Source organism: Pipra filicauda, unplaced genomic scaffold, assembly GCF_003945595.2.
Source record: "Pipra filicauda isolate LSUMZ 115617 unplaced genomic scaffold, ASM394559v2 scaffold206_size1356665_pilon, whole genome shotgun sequence".
Taxonomy (NCBI): Eukaryota; Metazoa; Chordata; class Aves; order Passeriformes; family Pipridae; genus Pipra; species Pipra filicauda.
Window position 1 is genome coordinate 1,084,111 of NW_024104317.1, and position 20,371 is coordinate 1,104,481.

Sequence of the window (20,371 nt, forward strand, 5' to 3'; positions counted from 1 at the left end):
CTAGAAATACATGAATCTGTCTCAAGAGCAGGTGTATTCTGTTTGATAATAAATGCATATGGAATCTTTGAAGAAGTACTAAGTTGTAGTCACGCAAAAAAATTGACTTAAGACAGTACAGTCCACAAAGCACCACCTAATGAAGAGAGGAAGGACTTGCTTCTCTCGTGGCAGGCAGCACTTCTCTTCTTGTACAAGATCCTTTTAGCCAGCAAAACACTACACATCTAATAGATGCTTATCCTGAAGCTGAATTCTGAAGTAGTTGCTGTCATTTCCCCATCGTAGTGGTTTCCTATAGAAGCTACCAGCGCAGGTGGTTGTGCAAGCAGGAAGCATTCCTGGCTGTCCCCTACACCAGCAGTCAGGACAGTCAAACCCCTTCCCACAGCCCCCTCCAAAATCAGCACTGCTGCAGGGAGACAGCCAGGACACCTTACCCTCTGAGCTCCACTCACACACACTGGCAAACAACAGCCATTTTACGAAGCCGAGGAGGATGGGGTACCTTGACTGAAACCATTTAAAATTAAAAGCTGAGCACAGCAGCAGTATCTGAATTTAGACAGAGAATATAATTAAATGCTTTATTCAATTATAAGACTGGTGTTTCATTAAAAAAATCACTGAATTTGTTATGTACTTACTCTAGGTAGGTGATCTTGAGTGTTATAGCTGGCATCATAATCAGACAGTATGTCAAGTACTTCAGAATACATATCAATCAAGGATTTCTGCAAAAAAGAAGTACAGAAAGAAAACACAGCCAATTAAGACAACAAAAACTGAGTTTCAGACTACTTCATCTGTAAACTCACGTGTAAAAATGCTTTTATTCTCTCCTGATGGTTTGAATTCTCAACTGTCTACACTGCAGCTCAGATCTTTGTTTCATGAAGTACAATACCAAGTAAAGTCACTCCTTGCCTCCTGTGGATGAAAATACTACAGCATTTTGCTGAAGGAGGAAAATGAGAGCTCTTACTTATGTACAGCATAAGAGAACAACAGAGCTCAAAATTCAGTTTCCAAGTTAAGAAGCTGAACTGAGTTCCTTCCATTAAACATTGACTTACATCTTTAGTTTGATGAACAATAAGCATTAACAAAGGTATAGAGTTATCAGTCTCATTCTGTACAAATAAGAACTCTTTATCTTCCAGTTCTCAGAGGAAAGAGCAAGATCAATATTGGTCAGTGAGTGATGCAGAGAGAGGTAGAAAACATCCATTTTTAGAATGCTCAGGATGTTGGCAGGCAAAAGCAAAAGCATACTTAGTTCAGTCTCCCTGGATTTATATAGAGCCATTAAATGATGTTTCCTGACCCCATAACTTATTCCTACCAAACTCAGTAAGAACCATGACACAGCATAAAGGTATCAGACTGTGTGTGTAAGAAGGTAAGGTGTAAGAAGACCTGGAAGCAAGATTATCAGAAAATACAGTGAAGCTAAATCAAATAACCCAATCCCATTTCCCAATCACTTGGGCAGGTTATTTAGTTAGATGTGGTAACCCATTTGTGCTCTTCAACTGAAGCCATTTCCAAAAGCTATGTACTTAAAAAAAAAAAAAAAAGGGACGGGATGTATAACAGCCTGGATGAGTCAAAAAATTAGCAGAAGTATCTTAAAACTAATGTTAAAATTTCATATATGAATTAAAAAATGGAACAGCGTCATGGAAATAGTGGAAAATGTGGGATAATTACATTTCTGTGGGGTTTTGCAGCACATAAATACCTTTAACTTCCTCTGATGAATTCCCTTGTCATCTCTTTGCAGTACCAATTTTCTTAATTCTTTGTTCTCCTTCTCTAGTCGCTCAAGCATTCTTTGGTATTTGAGCTATAAAACAGAAGGACAAATATTCTTGTGTAATTATGGAAATAGTACACTCACATATGCAAAGTTTTACCTATGGAAAATGTATAATCCCTCAGGCAAGTCCTTCAAAAATACAGAAACCTTTGTGACCATTAGCTATTAAAAATACAAGGCCATCAAGCAAAGACCATGAGAATTTTTTTTTGCAATGAAACTCCTTTGCTTCCAAAGTCCTAATAAGACCACACTGTTCCTATACTGATTATGTATGGGAATACATAAATCAATCTTTAGGCATCTTAAGCATCATTTTCAAAGCAGCTACGCTTATGAAATCAGACAGAAATTAGTGTCAGTGGGAACTGGCCATTCAACCAAAAAGGTCACAGGGCTTAAATGTGAATCAGCACACAACCTCAGCTCAAGACACAACTGTACCAGCTCAGTCCTGTTTAGGAAATTATGATAGTACTCTGAAGATTATATTTTTTTTTTTCTTTTTTTGGTATCTACTCCGAAAACCATTTTATATGATGTAGTAATGCGTTTGGCCTGAGTATATTTTTAAGAACAAAAGAAATTTCAAGCTGTTAGTAAAAAAAATGTAAATAATAAATGCATGCAAAACTAGCAAATATATGAAGAGGCTACAAAAACCCGTCTCAAAACAACGTGGCTGAGCCAAAAAGACAATCAATTTAGAAGTGAATAGATAAAAGAGTAAGTACATTAACTTTAGAAAAGTGAGTAAGCAAACCAAAATACTGATAAATATGATTAACATGCATCAGCCCTGAAAAAATTTAGCTTAAAAATAACTAGTTCCGCCTTGCTAATCAAGGAGATTAAAACTTTGTTGGAATGAGGTCTTGCATTCTGTAAGTCATTGTCAGAGAAAGAACAGACTAGATTGATCTTTGGTCTGTGCCAACACACAGAACTCTGTATTGATAAACTCAGACTGAAAAAAGCACTGCAGTTTAACCAAAAGTATTTCAGGGGTGCTTTTGTCTAGTAAATCTGAGTCTGCTGACCATAAATCACTACTTAAGACATCAGTAACTCAGAAAAGTCACCTGAGTGCGTAAAAGTTCTTCTTGAAGTTGATCAATCTTCTCTTTGTCAGAAACCTACAAAGAAAAACAATCATGGCTACTATCACTTGTTTAGTTCAACCACTGCAAATAACCAAACCACAAATCGAAAGCTTCGCTCCACATAAGAAAACTGACTTAACATGCATTTTAAAGCAAGTAAAATTCTTCAATTAGCATTTGAGATTTAAGGCTGATGGAAACCTCCACCTGCTACAGGAGATTCACATCAAAGAACTGTCTGAATTTCAGTACATGCAAATGCAAAAAATAATCCTTCAAGACCTAACACTAGGAAAGTGGGCTTAGGGAAAAGCAACTTTATACAGTGCTGAGGGAGTTTTCAGGCCAGTGAACTAAATGTAAGTTTTGTGGTCAAATTCTCAGGATCTCGTATGTTAATGCTCTGAATTAGCATGATGTTAATGGGATAAAATCACTAGGCACCTGATTGCTACAGAAACTACTTTCAAGTGAGTATTCACCAATTCTGAATATTCAGGAGGATTCTTATTTCATACTTTTTGTCAGAATTATAAATCTAAACAAGCCGCACAACTTCATAGATGTTAGTTAGGTAGGACAGTCTTGAAGGGTTATTTCAAAATTATTTAAATTACATTAAAAACTGGAAAAATTAAGATATTATAGTACAAGATATTTTGAAGTTCAAGGCATTAATGTAATAAGATCAGGCACTAAGAACCATTTTTAGACAAATTCATAAAATATGTTCATCAAGATCTAATAAACAGTTGTTTAAAACAATCCCCTTTTAATAACACAGACAAAAGTATAAATGGTGCAATACAAATTGCTATGATGTAAATATTTACAAACAGCATAAAATCCAATAGTTGACAGATGAAATATTCAATTTAGAAAAAATTGTAATCTAAACAACTACTGGAAGCTTTAATATTTAAATAAACTTTATGTAATAAAGCTCATGTGACATTTACAACTCAAGGCAGCTTCAGAAGAGCATACTATCTACTATGCAGAGGACAGCTGTCATTTAGACATAAATTAATTCTGTTACTATAATTTCACAACAGTTGTTACAGATTAAACAAGACAAAAATCTACAATTATTCATAGTGATCAATATTATTTAGCTATTAAGACTGTAATGTACAGAATTCTGTCTGCACTTTATAGAAAGAAATCCAAGCTGACACTTCCATCTTTGTCCAATTATTTTCTTGGTTGAGTAACAGCAAAGAGGAAGTGCTGTCAATTAGCTTTTCATTTCTGTTAATTAGTTCAGCTGTAGCAAAAGCGCATCAGAAACAGGGTTAGTTTAGCAGAGAGGACTTGATGGTGCAGCCACAAGGTGGTATATGTAAATAAATATTTACATATACACACACTTTCAACACCTCAGAGACATAAGGGGAAAATAAAAGTAGGAGGGCAAAGAGAATGGTGTGGAGAGTCATAAGAAACAAGAAAATTAAGGAAAGAAAAGGAAAACAAAGTGTTTCCATGTGGTACAGACTTTCAAAACAGTCAGTATTTTCCTGTTCTCTGCTCTTAAGCAAGCTGTTCTCAAAGGACTTGTGATGCATCTCTGAAACCCATCCCCACAGACACCTCTGACCACACGAGCAGTGTCTCTATGGGCTGTGTGCTTACGTTCAACACAGTGAGTCAAAATATTGCACACAGCGCACAAGTTGCAAGATACGAAGCAAAGAATTATCTGGCACTAGATGGTTAATTCTGACAAGGACAATGAGGTAAGCTATGTCAAAAATAACAAACAGCTCAAGAATGATGTATTTGCCTCATTGTTTAGTGCAGGTGTTATTTCAGTGTTAGTACCAACAGTGCTTTGAACAGGTACTCCACAAACAGTGTTAAAAATATTTAAGTTGCCAATATTGAAAAGCTCAAACTAACAATCTGAAGTATCGATAGCCACACGACTAATCTACGATTTCACCAAAAAAAAAGTAAAATAAAAAATTAACCACTAAAGTATGTCTATACAGGCACATCAGTTTTTGTTTAATCCAGTTAAGCATGGTTTGTATATCAAGATTCCTCCTTCTTTCCCCATTGCCAGCATAAAGAGCCGTGAGAAAACTGGAGAGCCATTTTTAATCAAGGATTCCTGCACACAGATGCAGATACCTGTTTACTAAGATTACCGAAAGCTCCTCAAATATTTTGCAGAGCTGTTGCTTCCCAACAATATTTGCTACATATTGTACAAAATAATGACATGCCTCTGAAAATCCAGTACCTTCAAAACCACAGTTACTGCTCTTGTATATTCTCTAACAATACTACAAATAATTTTAAATTGATCATCTACAAAACTACAATGATTTCCACATAAATGAAACTATCAAGGTCCAGACCAAATGCATTCAAGCAGCCATGCACAGTGCAGCTCTATAAACTCAGAAATTATACTGCTAAATATTTATAAGGCTGACCAAAAAAACCCAACAGGAAACAATCAACTTTTTGGTTATAGTATTCTCTCTTGAGTGTGAGATGGTTCTTACTATTATTTAATTTACAACTGTGATAGATCTAATACTGAGTAATTAAATTAAAATGGAAAAATGTGCAAGAAAATCGGCCGTAAAAACTTCTCTAATAGAGAGGCAAGGAAGCCAACTCAGTTAAAAAATAAACATTAGTTTACATATTTTCAAAAGGACTTATGATGGTTTATTTCCATGACAGGAATAATTTATTCTTCTAAAGGAGAATCTGGATCAATAATTAGGATCTTTGAGTCCTATCACCATATTAAGATATTAAAGAAAATAGTCTAACATCTCTTTTAATTTGATGCAAGCAAAAAGATTAATGTGACAAAGACACATTCCTTGTCATAAGGTATGTATGCCAAATGGGAGACCTGAATACTAAATTAAAACCTTTTATATGGAAAGGTAGGTAGACCTTCAACAATCAGAAGACACAAAGTACCTTCCACAGAGGGCAGGATAATATTTCCAAAGATAATCCTTGAAGTTGCTTCACAGCTTGGGAATTGTGGAATTAGTTGCAACAAAGTACTAACAAAGTAGAATTTCAGTCAGAAACAAATGCAATATCAAGCTCATTTTTCCTTCCTGATTGTGTTTATTAGGCTGATAAATTTTTATATATCAAATATTGTACTGCCTTTCCAGCAATTTTTACAATTCATACATTTTATTATAAACTTCGAGCTACTATTCCATACTCCAGCTCTCTCAATAAACTGTATACAATCTGACAGAGGCTGAAGAAGTTACCTTTATTAAAAAAAAAGTTACTGAACAAATAGAGAATATTTAGACCACTGAAGGCATCTTTACTCTTACTAAAATACACATCTGGAAGGGAATGAATGCAAGAACAACTGTAGGACACATACTGAGATAAAGTAATCTCAAATAATTAAATTTACATTATATTTTATTGTACAATGCTTAGACTCAGTATAACTGAAGATAGAATACATCAGTGTTATTTTAAATCCAGACAGAATATTAACTAAATAAATTAAAAAAATTAAATGAGGAAAAAATGTCTTTCACTATCTTTTTTTTTTTTAATTAAAGGAGCATTAACAGTTTAGAATGGCCAGGGATTCTAAGTCTAAAACACAAAAAATAATATGAAAAGAAAATAAAATAATTTGAGTATGAAATGCTACTATACTTTCAGAGAACAGTGATTTTCCTCTGTTGACTAAAAAGCATGACAATTACATTAATTGCTATACAATTATGTCTAAAAGTTTAGACATTAGTTCACATTTAGTGTATTCCTCTTTCTGTGGGATTTATCTTCAGATGTACAGAATATCAGGTTCTGTACTCAGTGCTCAATTCCAAAGCTGTTGAAGAGCACAAGTAATCAGAAAGCTTTTGAGGGGGCACAGAAGCAGCCAACAAATCAATGCAGTCAAGAATTACACGTTGTAACAGATTAGACAACTAAAATATCCCAATTTATGAAGAATTTCCAATTAATCTCAGCCATATAATAATTAATAACATGATGTTAAATTAAGTAAGTAAAGTGAACTGCAGACGTTCAACAACCACAACATATCAGTATAAATTCTGCTTTAAGATGGAAACCAAAGGACTACCTTTGGTTAATATACAGTAGATACTGTTATTGTTAGCAGTATTTCATTGTCTGTGCAAAATTGTTTCTAAGGAGTTCCTGTCATTTTCAGATTGGTAACAGTATAAAACAGGGAAAAAAGTTCCCAGACAGGTATTGCCTGAAAATAGTTACCCTGTTACAAGATAAAGCTACCATAAGCAACAGTAAACAGACGACATTAATTCACATACTTTCCTTAAAGGTTTTTTTAATGTATGAACACTAAATAACAGTTTTTATAGACAGAGAACATACGTTCAATTTCTATGTGACACAAATGACCTGTTCTGCTTTTAACATCACGCTTTAAATGCAACTTGGTTAAATTGAAACAGGACTATACATACACACTACACTGTAGTGAAGCTGGTTGTAGTAATTATTTGGGCCCCTAATTTAATTAGTTAGATTTTTCTAGCTCAAATGCAGAAGGCTGCAGTATTTGATTAGTGTGAATGCAGTACATATCGTCCCTTAAGTCATCACCTTTCGCTTCTGCTGGGATGAGCCCATGTTATATTGGCCAGTGGCTCTGCGCGCTTCCTCTTCGTGCTGCTGGATTTGTTGTTGTAACAGAATGAGTTCCCCAAGCAGGCCCTGCCATGAGTTTATAATAAAAAGGAGAGGAAAATTTGGGGTGTAAGGAGAACAAAGTTAAACCAAAGGGTATAACAAAGACAGATGAAAACCAGGTATGAATGGGTCAGTTCAAACAAAAGTGAAGTTTCATTAGCGAGATCTCTGGCTACCTGGAGTGGATAGAGCCAGCAAAACTATGCATTTTGCAAATCCAGCTAGAACAAAACAATCACCATTTAGCTACACTTCCTAATTACATTCAACGTTGACTAGGCATCTAAATATTTTAAAAATTCAACTATGCTGGCTTTAAAATATTCTCAAAGTGTTCAGAATTTCATTTCAGTTACTCACACCAGAAGTTCTTAAGCATCAGCAATTTTTCAGAATCTAACTATCCATGTATCTACAGTGTTTTGGATATTCTACACACAGCTGTGCACAACAGCTAAGAGGCTCAGCTTTGTCATAAAAATTCTCTTTTTGTTTTTATACCCAGCAAAACACAGACAGTTTATAGAAAGGTGATTTTTGCCTGCTACTTAATTTTCTCAAACTATCAGAAGAATAGTTTCTAGAGCATTAAAAATAAAAAAAAGCGCTCCCTCTCCACTTCTGCAACACACTGCAACTTAAATTGATGCTGTCATAATCCTTCATGATCACTTCAAAAATCCCTAAAACTTAATCCTCATTCCTTTACTCATTCAGCATTTCCACAAAGCTTAGTTTTCTCCTCTTCTCCCTCCACAGAAAATATTCTTATAATGGCAAGCTGTCTTTCAAAATTAGTTTAGAAATATCATGCCAGTATCTCCCATAACTTTATGAACAGGTTATTTCAGAGAATGCAGATAAAAGGATTAATGAACTATTTAAATAATGCTCTTTACAAAATAATACATCATATTCTAAGAAAACATGCAGTGAAATGAAATGTTTCAAAAATGTACTTCAGGAATGAAAACAAACCCTGAAATAGAACTTTGGTGTAAGGATTCAAGACATCTATGATCAAGTTATACATTTGTTGCATGAAATACACACACAGGCATGTACACATAAGGATAAACAACACAGGAGAAAATGCAAAAAGGAGAGAGACAACCAAATGACCAAATATAAACATTTGTTAAATAGGGATTTGTATCATTTCAAACACAGAAAAATCTTCTCATTTGTATTTTACTGAACCATTTTAAGATTTAATAAATGTCTCTATTGCCAGACTAGTAAATGCATTAGAGCAGCGCCAGGAACCAGGCAAAAGATTTCATTTCTATACAGCAGCAAGGAGAGAGAGCCTCACAGCTATACTTAATATCTGCGGAACAACAATAATATTTTGCCATTTTTGCAGACAGGGAAACTCTCAATATGACCTGACACAGTCTATTTAAACATTGTTATGAGTCAAAAAAATGCAGAAAAAACACTGAACAAAATCTGCCATGAAGGCCTTTTAGCATTTGAACAGGAAATGTAACAAATGTTTGAAGTCACTAAATCTAACTATTTATTGACCAATTACTTTCTAAGACATCTGGTACATGTGAATCTTATTCCATAGTAAAGTATGAAAAGCCCTTTTCAACTACAGTTACCCCATTTAATAAAATATTCAAATAAAAAATAAAGTGATTTAAAAGGCTTCTCTGTAATCCTTTCTTCTTTGTATATATCAGTCAGTAATCTTATTAATATTATTTCCTTTATATTCTATTTCTTAATTCATACCACTGTATTAAAAATATAAAAATTATATGTATATATTTTTATATATAAAAATATAATAATATAAAAATATTAAAAATCAAGAACTTTAAATAGCACAGAACTATACACACAACACCCAGGCTGCTAAGAATCAAGACACAAACAAAAATATTTACATCTCTCTCTTTGGACATTGTGTGTCCCCTCCGCCAAAATCAATCATTCTAGTGTAAAACTAGGTTTATTTTCAAGAATTTCATCTAGAAAAATCAACACTTAATCCATTAATGCAATTTCAAAAATCAAGTTCTTTACAATCATTTTATTCATTCTTTAAATTGTCAAAGAAACAATGTAAAGGGGAATAACAATAGTTGACAGACCCATTCAGATAAACCCTGCAAAGTCATAATGAGAATCTGGGTGCAAAATAAATTTAAAAAAAAAAAAAAAAGCAAAACAAGTGCTGACATTGTTCCCGCATGTACTTTAAAATTCCCCTCCGTTATTTGACATTAAAAGCTAATTTAATGTACTTCAGCTGAGTATGACTCTCTGTTTAATTTAAAGCAATGCAAAGGTATGAAAATGATAAGGAGGGTAAAGAGGCCAATTTTTAAAAATCTGAATAAATGTCATAGTTTTACCCAGAGTACCTAAGTTGGGAATATAATGGTCCTATTAATAAAAAAGAGAAAATTATGGAAATTTTATGGAGCAACTTGTGAGAACGAAAAGAATAGGATGTTTTTTAAAAAAATAAAACAGATCACAGTCAAGTGATATTTGTTACTCAAGTCTCTTTTTCCCTCTCCAGCAGTAGCTGTAGTGAAGGGCTGTGGGACACTGTGCTGCTTCTTCCACTGATGGAGGTGACCCAGTGCGGGCCGAGCGAGGCAACGACACGCTGCCAACTCCTCAAGAGTGCAGCAGGTTCTTCAAGGCATGAGATTTTAATCCAGGTACAAAGAGATTTAAACTCCATTTATTTAAATTACCATCTGAACACTCCACACTTAATTTAATTCTCTTCTAAAAATATGGTACCTTTTGGATTAAGTGAGAGATTATGAGGTAAACACAGTAGCTGACAGGAAGCAGTACAGTCTGATTCGGTGTTCAGGGCACATTTCACTTGCTCAGTTACTTAGCAAAGTAACTGGTTTCTCATTCATTCTACTCAAAGTTTTTAGAGACCCATCTGAGGATCATGCCCAATAACAATTCTCCAGAAGGTTTCTCCCAATAAGCAATTCCTAGATTCCTTTATCAGTTACTAATCTCTTCACAATGAAACAAAGAAAGTAAGCTCAGACACATTTAATACCACACTACAGCATTTTATGCATCCATACAATCACAATTCTTAAACTAGTATTGGTGGACAGTGGTAAGCATTGAATGTAAAAAGGCCATCTAATCCATTGTCTTGAAAATAATAATTTTGCCCAGCAACAAACAATGATTATGTTTTGTTAGGTATTCATATGTGACTTGTTTGAAATATTCTGACAAAAATGGATCATATTAATTAGTAAACCAACAGTTTCTAAGCACAACATATTGGATATGATTGGAATAACAAAAATCAGTAGACCAGACTAAATTTTCTAAATCATACTGATTTCATATGGGTAGATATTTTCCATACCATAGCCAAAGTTTTGTTGGCAACATTAAAATGCAGATGACACTGCATAAAAAAAAAATACAGGATAATAACAAGTTTTAATGGTACTACTGGTATTCAGTAAAAATTTCAGTTAATTTAGTTATTAAAGACAATAAACTCAGATGGCCACTTCTTCACAAATCAATAGTAAGGTATATTTTATGTTTTATACAGTGAAACCTGTGCTAAGCAATCACTCAAGAGAAAAAAAGTAATACAAATGGACAGTTTGCAGACAAATGGGAAATAAAAAGCATGTGGAAATTCATCACTATTCTATAAGGGAAAAAAATGGTAGTAAGATGTGAGCTTTGTACAGGTTTCACTATACATTGTCATGCAGTATTAATGTAGAATAAATGTATACATGCCTGCATATACAGAAAAGTCATTTATGGAAAAGCCCCAGTTCAGACACTTTTAGTTGCAAAAATAACTATATGATTATTTACAAATTCCCTGATATATATTGCTTTCCTTCCATTTTTAAAAGAATTTTTAAAAATAAAACGAGGAAAAACGAAAAGCCTTTAAAGAATGAGCAACATGACAATTTAGGAATTTAACAGAAACAAGATCTACTGCTCATGAAAACAAAAAAAAAAATAAATGCTAAATCTAATAAATGCTAAGTTATCAAAATACAGTAACTTTTTTTCCCAGAGAATAGTAACAAAAATGTCATGTATGCTTTATCTAGATAAAGTAAAAACCAGATTGCTTTAAGAAATGGAAATTCTTTATTAAGACAGGAATCGTTAAGTAAGAATTACAACTATGAAAATGTCAACACAAATGAGGTTGCAAGCAGAAATGCTTAAAAATAACTATAAAAGCCTAAACCAATTTCCGTAATAAGCTAGAAACTCAAGTGCCACTGAGAACATGCCCTGAAAAATTACAAATGCACATAAAATACCTAAAATCACATTTTTATAAAACCCCTGATTTTCTTAATAATGCAATTCCTAAAGATTTTTAGGACTGCCTCAAATTTCCTTACACCACAATATTTATTATCACTGCACTGTTCATATATATGAAAAGCAGTAATGCATACTCAAGTAATTTTCAATGATAAATTCTTTTTAAGGTGCTTCAAATAAAATCTGCAACTAGCTACTGATGCAGTTTCAAAAAATAAATACCCATTTATCAAGAAACGTTCAGTTTTGCAAGTGAGTCATTACCTTCTTGAACTGTTTGTCATTGTCATAGCCCTGGTCAGTAGCCCTGAATGCTGTTTCTCCTGGAGCACCTAGAACATAATTACAGAAACTCATAAGATGCAAAAGGCACTTAAAAATTCTCAAACTATGCCTACCATAAAATTAAAGCTTCAACCCCTGTGAATGAGTAATTCAATAATCTTTGAAGTTCCTATAAAAAAAGATTAATCTTAAGAAACTGAAGAAGAAAATCAGTTTAAAACTCATCTGAAAATTTTTTACCTAGATTGTGACTCAGATTAGTTATATCACAAGGCAGTAGGCAGCTTCAGTTAGACTATTAAAAGTTCTCAAAATATTGTAAAATTAACTCTGAGAAACACAGAAGCATAATACAAATTCCACTGGTGTTAATGTAACGAGAAAAAAAAAAAGCAACTTTCCTATTGTAACAACATAGATTTTAAAAAGAAGCCTCTGGAAAAAGCCTGAAATAAAAAGCATCTGCTAAAGACTGTGGCAGACACATATCAATTGTTAATCTATTCATTGTCAGAGGGGAGGATCTAAGTCAGGAAAAGATTTTTCACCTGGAGAGTGGCTGGGCACTGACCAGGCTCCCCAGGGAAGTGGTCAGAGCACTGAGCCTGACAGAATTCAAGAAGTGTTTGGACAATACTCTCAGGTACATGGTGTGATTCTTGGGGTGTCCTGTGCAGGGCCACGAGTTGGACTCAATGATTCTGACGGGTCCCTTCCAACTTAGCATATTTTATAATTCTATGAAGCATTTTTAAAATAGCTGGAAAGTATTTGTAAATGAATATTAAATTCCTGTAAATAGTTGTGTCTATATTGATATTCACTCCTCTTAGTACAGTAGAGCTTTTAAAGTTTGTTTTAAAAAGGCAGGTTAAGGGCAGGAAAAAGGGCTTTTACACACCTAACAACAGAAGTAGATCAGAAGCTCCTATGACTTCACTAACCAAATTGTAACCTGTGAAAAATCAGCAGAAGAGGGGAAATAAAAATTATAAATACAAAACAAAATGCAAAATAAAGATGAGGGATCTTTGTCTCATTTGGAGGACCACACAATCATAAATGGCCACTATGCCTGTGTGAGTATAATATCAAATAATAGGTGACATCTCACAATACCAGTCAATAACAACACAACTTTAAACTCTCAAAATTTTAAACAGCCAAAATACATAGGAGATGGTAATCTACTTGTCTCTCTGCTGAGCCTGGTCCCTACCTAGGTTCCTGCTGAGTTTGTAGGATTAATAAATTAATTCTTCCATTGACAGTACTTTAAAGAAACAAAACACACTTCTTAGGCACAATGATACGAAAATATTTACAAACACACTTAGAAGAATAACACCTCACAGATATCACCTTTCAGGAATACAAATTTATGTGGTTTGATAATTATTAAGGTATATAATAGGAATAATCTTGCACTTTATTACAAGAATGACTGGGTGTGCTCATTAGCAAGTCAGATATGATGATCAAATCAGTAATTTCTTAGTTTTAAAAAGACCACTGATAGAAATGTCTCATTTAAGTCTCCCAAAACATGAAAACCATTAAGCCTGCAACTGCCTGGGTACACTGAATAGACAGACCATTCCTGTGTCTTTTGTGAAGGATTTAAAACTCCTAGCTACTCCTTTGAAATGCAGCCCCTACCTAATCCAAATCTCCAAGAAAGTTCTGGGGCCATGTCCAGATGGAAAATATCATTCAATCCAAATTCAACCCAAAAAAATACTTTTGTTACAAATTTCTTATTTCACATGCTTGCAGTATTAAGAACCTTCATTCTTAATAATCCAACTCATTTCTCCTGTAACAGCTGTGATATTGTTACGATCCAGTGCCACTCCCACCAAGTTCTAGCCGGTCATATCCAGCTTCTCTGACTCACTGAAGGAATCAAGCTTTCAATCTGTTAGAGTTGTACAAGAATTCTAGTTTGCTATTCAATTTCACATTTTGGTTCTCTGGACTTGCTACTAGAATTCTTGCTTTTAAAAATACATTACACTTACCTGTATCCATAACACTTTCAGACGAGATATTCAATGAAACCATACATTTTCAGGATCCACTTTCTTTTAGTGTCTAAGGACCCTCATCTTGAATAGGTTATGCTTTTAAAATTAAAACTAAGCTGAAAAATTGTTCTCACCAGGAGATAGAAATCCTTTCAGTGAAGCGAAGCTCTCTCCAATCTTGTCAAAGTCGGGCAGAAGTTTGGCAAGGTCATCTGCATCAGGGAGGGCTTTGATAAGCTTTTCTAGGAAAACAGTACAACAGTCAGTGAGTAGGGGTTTTTTTCCCCACTTTTTTTGTGAACAAAAATGGCTTAGGCTGTAAAACCTAGCAACTGTTTCAGGATGCAGCTTTTTTCTTTTTTAAAAAAAGTATTAAGAAGTTTCTTCCCATGTACACCTCCCCCCACTAGTGTTGGGAAAGATTATCAGATCAGAAAAACCAATTGCTTTTTTAGACTTTGAACTTCCTGATAAGGTAGTTGCCTCAGGTACTTTATAATTACCTAGAAATTACTGCTGCATTTCACCACATTTCATACATTATCTCTCATGTATTTTGTAGAGGATCTTTTAAAATTACACAGAACTTGTAACTATGATCACATCTTGAACATTTTAAGAAAGGCTTAGTTTTCAATCTCATAATAAGCCAATTTTGTAATCCCTCAAAAAAGTCAAACTATTAGCTTTAAAGTACTATAAAAAGGTAGTGTCCACTAGCAATAGGAACAAGAAAACATTTGTTTCAGTTATTCAGTCTGCATTTATCTATGTAATGCTCATACACGGCATGGAACTAGATGGCCTTTAAGGTCCTTTCCAACACAATGATTCTACATAGTAAAATCTTCATAAATGATTTTTTTAAGAAAGAACACCACCTTTCTACCCTGCATATATCAGAAGCCAGTGCTTGATTTTCAGATTTTTCTCTTTCATCTGAAAATATGCAAAAACCTCTACTGTAACCTGAAGGTTCAGGAAAACAAGAGTCTATATTTTTCATTTTCTTTTCTTCTGTATCCTCAAGCTAATTTTGTAGACAGGGAGGTTCACTATTTTGCCTTTTCAACTGGTCTTTTACTCACGCATATTTTTTACTTATCTACTTATATCTTCACTTGTGTCATTCACATAGAAAGAAAGAACTTCATGCACAATACTACCAAAACCTGTGTAAGTCCCTTTGATTATGCTGCAAATCTTCTTTCAATAATAGGATTATATGGCCTTATGAAAGGACCAAGAACATTCTCAAATAAAAAGATGAATTATGAAAAATCCATGCTAAACAATGCATAATTTCTTCCTACAAACACACTCATACAAATGCCTTGGTGAGACACACATCGAAGTTTAAACATACAAGTTCAGTCAAATTACAGCTAAGAAGTTACTCCTGGAGCCTGCTGAGGACCTATGCTCTTATGTTTAAGTTTTACACGTGCCAGTCTTTAGATAGAGTAACAACTTTTGTGATACCGAAGTCGATCAGTTCATCAAGCTCCCAAACGAAGTCAGGAATAATCCACTTATATTCATCGAGATCTGGCATCATGTCCTTCCACTGATCATATGTCTAGCACAAAAAGGAAAAAAAATAATGGTAGAAATAGAAAAAGAAATGTACATAGAGAAGCTTATCTATTGAAAAGTTATACCTACATATAAAACATACTAAACCATCATCTTTAGATATCAGTAATACTTGGATCTTTTAAAGTCTACAGTAGTTCTCCAAAACAATGTTTTCCATATTCACTCATCTTTACTGTCATTAGTTAACCAAACAATGACATTTTGTATTTCTGTGGCTATACCAAGAACTACTGTTTTGAAGTATGTAATAAGAAAGAAAAAATGCAAAAAATAGCTTCCAGAGATAAATACCTTCTTGGCTGTATAACCACCTCCTACTGCAGAGCCTAATATAAGGTAGCGAACTTTGAGAAGCCTGGACGCCAGTCTAGCCAGCCAAAAGTTCCTGTGGAACTGGTATCCATATTTTACATTTAAAAGTTTTGTTTTGCGAAGGGGAAGACGATTAAGAGAAGAGAACAGCTGAATGGATATCCTTAAAGGAGGTCTTTGAAACTTTGAACTTGGATAGGAGGGATGATGTATACTGTGGCAAACAAGATGCAGGTTTTGAAGCGGCGATTTTCTCTTTATTCCACAGCTGCTATTTGCCAGACTTCGGCAGATGACACTAAAAGAAAGAAATAAAAGCTCTAAGAAACTGGTTTCTTCAACACACCATTAACTCAAACGCCTCTTTAGAAGCAATTCGCATTACATTTTAGCTGGTTACAGTTAATCTTATTATATCACTCTGAATGTACAATGTCCAGCCATCACTGGTATGTACCGGGAAAATAAAAAGCTGTAAACATCGTTAATGGGTATGGAATTTCTAGTGATTACAGAAACAAAAACCTTATATACCATTTATATGGTCTGTTAGGAATTCAATTTAACTTCCACACTGGAATAAGGCATGTAACATGTCTGTGGTAAAACACAGTTTGGGCAAACAGAATTAAAGTCCACAGAAGATTTGCAACATACAAAAAACCAGTTTGGCCTATCTTATTCTCTAAAAGAACTTTTAAATAACATTAAGTTTGTAGAGGATTTTCACAGAAACAATACAGAGAAAAAAATCCTTTGTAGAATATATTTGTCTTATTTTGGCAAAGTAGATTCTGCTTTGGGTTGAAAGGATGTAGTCAACGACATCTTTCAGTTCCTTTCATTTTAACACACGGCAGTTCTGGGATTACAGGACTGTGGTTTTGTCTTGGGTTGTGCATAGACAACATTACTTCTGGAGATGGCTGCACCATGTTTGTTGATGCCTTCATGAAGGAACTGAGATTTATGCAGGAGGGAAAATTTCAGTCTGAAAAATCTGACTCTGAAAACAGAGCTCAGCCATGAAATGCACACATTGAAACACAGGGACCACATTGGTCCTGCCCTGCCTACATTAAACACTCAGCCTGGGATAAAGCTCCTTGTGTATTTTCAATTACACTATTCTGCACATTTCAACATCTGGGGGTAGTTTGGTTAGTTTAGGGAAAAGACAACTGCTCTGGAAAAAACAATTTCTTCTGTAACGCTTTTAGTCCCACCATCATATCAGAATGGTTAATATTAAATCATTTACTGGATGCAAAATATGAATGAAGCTATGGTCTTGAAATTCATTACTCAGATATTTAATATTTTCAGCAGAGACCTGTAGTAGCACATTCTATGGCAGCTACTCCTCATTATTTGTCTTCACCTGGGCTAAAGGCATTTTGTGTAATATTATGTAACTTTCTTCTCTGTGACTGTTCTTTTAGAACACACTGTGTTTGACAGCATTCAGTCTGTATGTTTAAACTGAAGGAAAAATTGAATTCCATCTCATAGTCTTAAGGCAAGAACTCAATCAACAATTTCCTTTTGAGTGATATGCATATTTCAAACCCAGTCTCCTTTAATTAATATGAAATCTTATAAATAATTAAAAAAAACCCCACTATTCTTCCATTATACCAAACTTCCTCTTTCTTTCTTCTCTCCTCCCACTGCTAAAAACTCCTGATTAACACTGACAAAAAGAACACCTTCAAATCTTCACTGAACAACAGTGCAGTTAGATTGAAAACCATACTACAATATGCTATTAAATCAAGTACTTAACGAGTTCCAAATTTAAAGCCTTTGGAAAGCTGTTTTTAACAACAATATTAGCCTTCCAGACATGTTTAGCTCTGGCATTAGAATCTATTTGATTACAGGCCTGCAACCTGACTACTCTTATGTTGCCCTGGGATTATGTCTTGTAAAACAAGAAAAAGTGGGCTGTTACACCTATGATTACAAAGCAAAGGAAACTCAGCAAAAAGCACTGTGGCATTTTCTCATTCAGCACTAGACAACGTTTGTTTTCCTACTGCTGCTCCCAGAATGGGGGTTGGAACTGGTTGATCTCCAAGGTCCCCTTCCAACCCAACCCGTTCTGTGATTCTATGAAACCTACCAAGGAACATCGTGCTACTGCGGCCATTCAGTTTCCCTGCTCCTGTCTGGAATGGTGCAGGAGAAAGGTGGAAAACAAACGGGATGCAGGGACGGAAAAACGCCTGGACATAAGGGTGGCCCGAGCTCCCCAGGGCGAGAACGCGGGACACGCAGCTCCCTTCCACACGCACCACCTCCCGCAGGTGCCCGGGGAGCTGGAGGGCGGGGAATGCCTCGCCCGGGGGCACCGACCCCCGGGACAGCCCCGGGTCCGCCCCGTGACTCCCGCCCGGGGCACCCCGACCCGCGGGGCCCAGGCCCGCCGGCAACCCGCCGCGCCCGCCCTGACCCGTCCCGCTTACCAGGCCGCCGCCGCCCGCGTCCGCCACATCCTGGGAGCCGGGGGGAGCCGGGAGGGGCCGAGAAGGGCCGGGAGCGGCCGGGGCGGCCGGGAAGAGGGCAAGGGCAGGGGGAGCCGCTTCCGGGCTCCCCGCGGCCCGCCCGGCTGGAAACCGCGCCTCCCCGCCCAAAGGTTCCGGGCGCCGCGGCGGCCAGGGAGGGAGGGTTTTTGAGGAAACACCGCGGGGGCTGCGTGGCCGGGAGCGGAAAGTCGGGATGGATCCGGCACGGCGGGATCACGGATCCTCCACATTGGGGTCATGGATCCCCCCTCACCCCAGCGGCGTCAGGGCTGCCCTCAGCACTTCGCCCATGTGCCCGTGGCTGTCCAGGGCAACCCCAGCACCCCCAAGGCCGCGGTGGGCCGGGTTGGGGAGGATGGTGAGGGGAAGCCCAGCACTCAGTGGAGGCATCTGGTGGTACCAGCGTCTTGGACCCTGTTTAAATTAGTGTCTCATACGAGTCCCCGGGTGGTGAGGGGAAGCCCAGCCCTCGGTGGAGGCATCTGGTGGTACCAGGGGTTTACACCCTGTAAATAAAAGTCTCATACGAGTCCCCAGTTGTTGACCTTGGAGAGTGCTTGACATGGGCAGCAGTGCTGCCTTGAAAGCTGGAAAACACAAGGTGTTTCCTAGAGGGCTTTTGTGGGCTGTTGGTTTTTTTTTCCGGCGGGACCACATTGAAGTGGGAGGCGGAGGATGCACTGGGAGAGTTCATCGGATCTGTCCATCTGCCCTCACACAGGATCAGCTCTGGTTAGGTAATTTCTGAGCACTGCATGCCACACCTGTCCCTAGAGACCACAGGTGTTGGAGTGTTCACCTGGCAATGCCACTGCTGAAAATATTCCCTCGTGCCTCATCCGAGTCTTTCCTGCAGCACATTAACTCTGTCAACAGTGAACGTGGATATTTTCTCCAATGATGTGTTTGAAAACTGTTGCCATGTCTCTTCTCAGTCTCCTTTTCCCCCCTCCTTCTCTCTAAATAAAACAACCCTAAGTTGCTCTTCCATATTTTAGGACATTTGTCATTCTTCTCAGTGCTCTCCTGTGGACTGTGGCCAGTTGATTCACAGCTTCCTTTCTGTAATGTGGCCAGAACTGTGTGTCACATGCTGAGAAACCAAAAATGAGGTTTGAGGTATTGTAGAAGTCAGGCTTCTGTTTATATTGTGGGATTTTTCAAAGAAAAATAAGTTGCACAAGGATGACATGCTACATATGTGTATTTTCAGGACTGAGATAAAAGTTGTTGGGATGAGGTGAGGCACATGTTTTTGCCTCTTGCTTCCCTACTTTTCAACTATTTATGTATTTATAAGTTTAAGAGAATATATTTTAAACCTTTGCTTTTGTATTTTGGCTTGACCAGTTTTACTTGTTATTTATACCTGATTTTTTTAAGGTAAGTTTCAATTGAAAAATAAGAATAATTATACTTCATAGAGCATGTTACAAATAACTTTTTATGTATAAACATAAATAGAGAGTAATTCTTACTCTGAACAGTAGAGAGCGTCATACAACTAAATGTTTCAATTCAGGAGAATTGAATGCTTTCGAAGTGTTTTCTCTAGGAGATGGTGAACCTGCTTAAGGTAATGAGGAAATGTCACTATCTTCTTTGGATCTGGATTACCAGATTTTGATGAAATATTATGAGAGGTTGTCAAACTATGGAAATGTTGAAAATTTTACA

General features: G+C 36.3%; 1 protein-coding gene across 5 annotated transcripts in view; it reads right to left on the reverse strand.

Annotated features, from left to right (window-relative positions):
- OPA1 (OPA1 mitochondrial dynamin like GTPase) overlaps nucleotides 1-18,700 on the reverse strand; it is a 59,143-nt gene extending 40,443 nt beyond the window's left edge. For 2 of the 5 annotated variants that reach the window (XM_039380889.1, XM_027738064.2), the window contains exons 1-10: nucleotides 18,635-18,700; nucleotides 16,146-16,464; nucleotides 15,738-15,834; nucleotides 14,390-14,497; nucleotides 13,130-13,183; nucleotides 12,208-12,275; nucleotides 7,537-7,647; nucleotides 2,905-2,958; nucleotides 1,745-1,849; nucleotides 648-734 (exon numbers count right to left, since the gene is read on the reverse strand). In XM_039380889.1, coding sequence (XP_039236823.1) covers nucleotides 648-734; nucleotides 1,745-1,849; nucleotides 2,905-2,958; nucleotides 7,537-7,647; nucleotides 12,208-12,275; nucleotides 13,130-13,183; nucleotides 14,390-14,497; nucleotides 15,738-15,834; nucleotides 16,146-16,464; nucleotides 18,635-18,663 — 1,032 coding nt within the window. In that variant the 5' untranslated portion in view covers nucleotides 18,664-18,700. The remainder of the gene's footprint in view (nucleotides 1-647; nucleotides 735-1,744; nucleotides 1,850-2,904; nucleotides 2,959-7,536; nucleotides 7,648-12,207; nucleotides 12,276-13,129; nucleotides 13,184-14,389; nucleotides 14,498-15,737; nucleotides 15,835-16,145; nucleotides 16,465-18,634) is intronic. The other 3 variants (XM_027738067.2, XM_027738069.2, XM_027738071.2) reach the window with 3 other exon arrangements.
- Nucleotides 18,701-20,371: the final 1,671 nt, after the last annotated feature.